General features: G+C 42.3%; 1 protein-coding gene across 4 annotated transcripts in view; it reads right to left on the bottom strand.

Annotated features, from left to right (window-relative positions):
* Window positions 1-4688: 4688 nt before the first annotated feature.
* Window positions 4689-6572, bottom strand: part of ESRP2 (epithelial splicing regulatory protein 2) — a 42492-nt gene continuing 40608 nt past the window's right edge. For 3 of the 4 annotated variants that reach the window (XM_030956113.1, XM_030956116.1, XM_030956114.1), the window contains one exon: window positions 4703-6049. Coding sequence is in view for 1 of the 4 variants with exons in the window: in XM_030956116.1 (XP_030811976.1) it covers window positions 5891-6049 (159 nt within the window). In the remaining 3 variants the exon portion in view is untranslated. Of the gene's footprint in view, window positions 6050-6572 lie in introns of all 4 variants that reach the window. The other variant, XM_030956115.1, reaches the window with a different exon arrangement.

Genomic DNA, 6572 nt, shown 5'->3' with positions numbered 1-6572 from the left:
GTGAGTGTGGTATTTTTGGGGTCCCCCATCGTTGGGAGGAAATGATGAATCTGACTGCGTGTTCTTAAAAGGCTAATTTATTATTTTATGATACTATATTATATAAAAGAATGCTATACTAAAACTATACTAAAGAATAGAGAAAGGATGCATACAGAAGGCTTAACAAGATACTAATGAAAAACCCGTGACTCTCTCCAGAGTCCTGTGACAGCCGGACCGTGATTGGTCATTAAGTAAGAACAATTCACATGAAACCAATCAAACAACCACCTGCTGGATTAACAATCTCCAAACCATGGTCCAAAGCAGCAAAACACAGGAGAAGCAAATGAGATAATTATTGTTTTCCTTTTTCTCTGAGGCTTCTCAGCTTCCCAGGAGAAGAATCCCGGGCAAAGAGGATTTTTCAGAAAATATGATGGTGACAAGTGAGTATCTCACTGGATCCTCCACAAGGAGAATTCCCAAAGACTTTCAGTTTATGGCGCTGAACACAACCAAGGGAAAGGCCCTGAGAGACCAGGATTAAAACCGACAAGAACAACAACCTCGCTGTCTGCCAGCAGCAGTTTACAGCAGCGAGGGAACAGCCTGAGAAGGCGCCCAGCTCCGTGAGAGGGGCTCTGCCAGCCCCGGGGCCATCCTCGGCACAGCCAGAGCGGCTGAAGCAGCGGGGGAGCAGAGCCAGAGCTGGGCTCTGCCAGCCGGGCCCCACCGCCGCCAAGGGCTGCAGCCCTGTTTGTAACTGCAAATGCCATCTGCTGTAAAGCCTTGACATTACAGTGCTGAGCTATGGTTTCCTTTCTTGAAGCCAGAAGACTGAAGAGTTATTTTTCTTTCATTTTTGGTCTAGCGCGGTATGTTTACATTGGGGTGACACTTAAAGCACTCCTTTTGTCCAGACATTGCCACTGGATTTCTAGCAAACATTTTATGCATTTCATTTTTTACAGCAGTTTTTAAAAGTTAATTTTTTTTCCCGACTAAATGTGGTCAAATACCACTGTGATTTTCACAATTTGAGATCAATTTGTACATTTCAGAGCAACCGTATAGAATACCAATGAACTGGGAGAAAACATTTAGAATAAAAAACAAGGACAAATTTGGAAAAAAAAAAAAAAACAAACAACAAAGGAAAAACCAACACAACCAACTTAAGTCAACAATTTTATGAGCAGCAAAATGACCTCGGACTTTAAGGCTCACAGACACCAGAGTATTCCCGGCCACTGGAGCTCCTGCTGCAGCTGCTGACAGGGAGCGCCTGGCTCCAAAGCTGCTCCGGGCCCCTTCCTGCCAACCCCGATGGAAAGGGGACATCTGCTGGCAGCAAAAGATATTCTCCCAAATACACAGCTAACATTAAATCGGCTAAATTACAGCAGTACCTTAGTAATGTTTACAGAAGGGAAGGCATTTTATTTAAACCCAACTATTTATTATCAGCAAGCACACAGAAAGCCACCAAAAATAGCTATTAAAAATAATGTATTTAAAGTAAAACGATTATAATAACATTATAATAAAAGAAATTGCAATTAGCAAGTCTAAATTAACATGCTGTCATCTTTATTTGAATATTTGCATTTCAGCTAAATAACACAGTCGCCCTCACCTGCTCTTTTTCAAAAGCTTTATAACAAGTAGATATGAAAAGGCAAAATTTTAAATTGACTACAGGCAAACCTTGGTGCACCAGGAATTTTCTGTTTCAGAATATTTCAAGTTTTCCTTAGATGCAATCAGCTTTTAGGAGACACTTCTAGCAATAGACTCAAAATATATTAAAACAGATTTTGTCAAATACACTTCTATGTAAGACAGGACCCAGGAGGTTGAACTGCCAGCCTTCATCAGCAGCTCATTTTAACTGACTGAAATAGAACAAATACTATTTCAGAAATGAAGGTGCTGAAAAGCTTTTATTCTTTAAAAAAATGTAGGAATTGAATTTCACTAATAAAATATTTGTTGAAAATATCTCAAATCACATAAACAAACAAAACTTTTAAGCCTGTCTTGGGCAAGCCTCCTCTGCAAATGAGGAAATCCCAAGAAGAAACACCTGCTCTGGATTCACAGCTGCAACTACTGAAACAGAGAATGGCCATTTCAAACTCTTCAGCCTCACCTCCAACAAGTATAATACGAATAAGCTATCTTCTCTCTAAGCTGGGCAGGAACATCCCATGGGATAGGCCAACACAGAAATCATCTCCAGGTAAAATTATCAAGAGAGTGGGAACAAAAATGACTAAATGAATCATCTCCAAAGCAGCACTATCAGTATTGTGAAGTCAAGAGAAGAAATACAACCAATGGTGATTCTGTTCTGCAGTTACTCAACATGGCAACACCCATACAGGTGAAGGAGCTTGCTGGTTGCAAGCATAGAAGAAGCTTCTTTTTGAGAATCGAGTTTTGTGGCTGAGTGTGAGGACCCTTTCTTTAACAACAGTAAAAGTCAAATCAGAGTTCTCTATCAAACTTCACTACTTCTTAAAGCTTAACACTTTTTTTATTTTTCTATTAAGCTACATGCATTTAAAGACAGCGATTCCTCTGATAAGGCTTTGCAACACAACATAGTCTAAAACTTCAATCACAAAGAGCAAATGCATTCATCAAAGAACACAAAACACGTCGGGCTTACCCCAAGCTCCCAGCGTTCTCCAGTGATGGAAGCCATCATCCAAACACGTGCGATGCAAGTATTTATCTTCCATTTGGGAAGGAGAGCTCTTGGAATTGAAGCCAGCCCATCAGCTATAAAGCGTCTGCCGCAAAATTCCAGGCGAGCAGCGCCCAAGGGACGCTGCCGGTGGCTGCAACAGCAGCTGAGGTGAAGCTGAGGGCTCAGCGCAGCTCCACTGCCACGAGCTCTGCCTCACCTGCGGGCCCTGCACAGCCCCGGAGCCGGGGCACAAACCCTGCGGCAGCCCCGGGGCCGGAAAGCTTCAAACGCCGGGTGCGAGCCCAGCCCAGCGCGGCCCCTCTGGCCCTGCAGCCGAACCCGGGAGATCCGGCCTGCTCGGGCTCGGCCGTCCCGGTTTTACCGAGCCCGAGGGCAGCGCAAGGGGCGGCTGGAGGAGTTCGGTGCCTCGGGACCCGGCTCGGCCCCTCAGGGGATCAGCCCCGGGCAGAGCGCGGGGCACACAGCGCCGAGGACGCGGGTTCGATCCCCGCGTGGGCCATTCACGGTACGGTTGGATTGGGTGGTCTCTGTGGATCCTTCCCTACTCGGAATATCCTGTGATCCTGATGGATTCCTGCCCCAGCCACTGCCCTATGCCAGCAGCAATTAGTTTTTTAACTTTTCCCTTATTTTTTTGTCTTTTAGTCTTTTTTTTAGACAAGACCACAGTTTTCAATATGAGCAAGAATGTCAAAGTTCAGAGGAGGAGCATCTTCAGGTCTGGTCTCTTGTCAGCCCCATCCGAAGGGCTCTGGTCTACCCAAAACTGCCACTGCCCTTGCAGTCATTTTACACCAGTAACTGCTAAAAACTATACTCTGGTCCCATCTTCCCCATGTTCGGTTTCACACACGAAACCACACAGCCTGAAACATCCCCAAGTTCACTTTCTAGAGCTGCTTTCCACCATCTCATGCTAAACAGGGAATAAAACAGCAGTGGGTGATAGGTACAGATTTCACACATGGCAGAGCCTGTTTGCAGTTTGTGATGGGCATGGGACTGCCCTCCAAAGCAGAACTGTGATCATGCCAACTAAGCCACAAAGGTGTTAAATGAGTAGGGAGAGTGTTTGCATCTAAATCACGGCTGATGTGGCTGAAGTCCTCCATTCCAGCCCTGACTCACCTTGCCAAGGAAGCAGAAACCCACAAGTTCCATATGGGTTTTATAAGAGGAAAAATGAGACTGTTTCAACAGCCTGCAAAGCCATGACCAGCTGGACCATGGCAGACAGTAAGTGTGTAATAAATAGACTACACAGCTACCAAATTTTCCTCCAAGGCACAATGAGAATGTTAATTACCATTGTGCAATCCGATTTTTGGTAGAGTTCACCAAGATGAATACTGGAAACAGGTTAGTGTAAGCACCCATTAAAAAAAAAACCCAACAAACTTCCCTCCAGTTCCACCTGATTGTGCTGAGACTTAATTTGGGAGATTTTGATGATGAAATGGTATCTGGCATGAGATATGTCTGACTAGAGAGAAACACACCTTCTTATCTTGATGTGATTTTCCCCCCTTTCTCCACTTTCAGTACAAAAAGGCAGACTGGCTCTATCTTGACTTAAATGTAGCATTTTGGGCTGCACAGATAAGCGAGTGACCCGTTAGCTCAATTAAATGCAAACACAAATCAATTTCAAGTTCAATACTTTGTTTCCTCTGGCAACAGAAAGAGAACACTAAGCATGTAAACAGTTACATCATGTTGCCTAAAATGTGTTGCACTAGGAGAGAAACAGCCATCATACAGATTTCTGGCTTACTAGAACATGCAAAAAGACAAAAAAAAAAAAAAACCCACAAAACCAAAACCACAAAAAAACCACCACAACCCCCCAAAAAACAGAGATGTCACAAAGTACAAATGCTCATCTAAATCTAGGAGGAAAGTGTGTAAGGCTATTTATCAAAGCCTGATGCTCTGTGAAAATACATTAAAGCAAAGCATAAGTTACTTTCAAAAGGCAATGCACATTGTAAGCATCTCTTTTATTGTAGTATAAAGAAGCATACATCATTCAGTTCTTTAAAGTACAACTCAAATTGTACACTAACAAAAAAAAAATCAATTCAGACATCCATGAACATGTCAACAACAGAATTCATTACATTTTGCTCTGCTGGTATTGCACTTGGAATGATTTAGAAGTAAGGCACAGTAAAAACAAAGTCATTTAGTGCTTCTACAGCAGATGTCTTTTTTTAAACACGTGCTACATGACGTAAAAGTATTTCTAGCTTATGTATATACACACAGGGAAAAAGAAAAAAGCATGCACTAGAGAATTCAGATTTCAACATATCTTGCTGTTTCATAATATACAAATAAAGTAGTTTAAAGATGTAAACAAATTGCATGCACATAAACTAGAGCAAAATCTTTAATACAGTATCTGAAAGCTATTATGCTTAAATAAAAAAATATAACTTATTAGTACTCAGGTTTATGTGCCATTTTTGTCCTGTAGAGATTAAAAATATGGGGTTAGGGGCAGGGTGGGAAGAAAGGATTTTTCTGGTTTTGCTGTTGGTTTTATTTTTTGCTTTACACATTGGCAGCAGTACACTGGTAAGGTCAAATATGGCTTTTGCAAAACAATGTCTAATGAAAACATGAAAAAGCACAATTGGTTCAGGATCCAGCATCCTGATATTTTCCAGTCAAGAACAAAACAAAACAAAAATCAATATGATCTACGCTTTGAACTGGGTAAGCCATGCATTCCAAAAGACCTTTCTAAAGACATTTAAACTCTACAAGAACGAGACACTTTGTCAAGTGTAAACTCTTAAAAACTAAACACAGAAGAATCTGAATGACTCAAGCATCGTTTTCCACTTCAAATGCTACTGAGTAAGTTTTGCCCGTGGCTGCGGTAGCTGAAGTGATACTGGACTGTCTTCAGAATTAACTGCATGCCAGGAGCAGCTTTGCTTCTTTTTACACAGGTACCTTAGAAATTAAGTAAATTAACTGCACAATTTTTGGTTTCACTTTATCTTTGGCATAGGAGACGCCATTTTTCAAATTAAAAAGGACATGCACCACGCTGCATTCGAACAGGTTATGCTGAAAAGGCACATTTGTTGCTGCCTGGGTGGCAAGGGAAGACTTCTTATTTTGCAGAAGGCAGGGTGTTGAGTGCAGCATCCTTTCCTCATCCTCCAGAGTGTTCAGTTAGACCAGGTACAGTTGCACACAGCGGCTGCCCAGGAGCTGTCCATTTCTCTCAGCCACTGCTTGCTTAGCTAGATCCAGGCTTGGAAAAGTCACCAACGCCTCACCACTGGGCTGCCCACTAAAGTTGTAAAGCATGAGGATGGAATCTGCTTGGAGCTGCAATGGTACAAGAAGGAAAAAAAAACCAAAAACACCTATTAAGACCAGCAACAATGCCTGGAAATGCAGTTTTTAATGCTGGTGCATTTTTTAGTGCACCTGGCTCACTCCACTCCTGTGTCCATGGTGAAAACATTCTGGATGTTAAGAATGGGAAGGAGAAGGAATCAAAGATTAAAGGAAATTTTAGCTTGGCAAACAGCAGCATCTCTTATTCTGCTAGAGTGCTGAATATAGGGATGTAGACATAATTCTGTGCAAAAACTTTTCTAGAGAAGCAACTGAGATTAAAGGTTGACAAAAGGAGAGAGTTAGGTATTAACAGGAGGTGAATGGAACAAGAAATCCAGGCACAAATAATTCTTGCACTATGGAGACTACTGGCCAAGTGACAAAGGCTTTTAAGGCATGTCAACACTCACACAAAAAGTCTTAAAAACCCCAACACACATGCAAAAAATGAGCTGCATGAGTTCTGTGTTTGGGAGAACGAGCTGAACTCAACACAGGCACACAGTGC

Source organism: Camarhynchus parvulus, chromosome 11, assembly GCF_901933205.1.
Source record: "Camarhynchus parvulus chromosome 11, STF_HiC, whole genome shotgun sequence".
Taxonomy (NCBI): Eukaryota; Metazoa; Chordata; class Aves; order Passeriformes; family Thraupidae; genus Camarhynchus; species Camarhynchus parvulus.
Note: the sequence above shows the minus strand (reverse complement) of the source record. Positions and strands in the feature narration are given on the sequence as shown.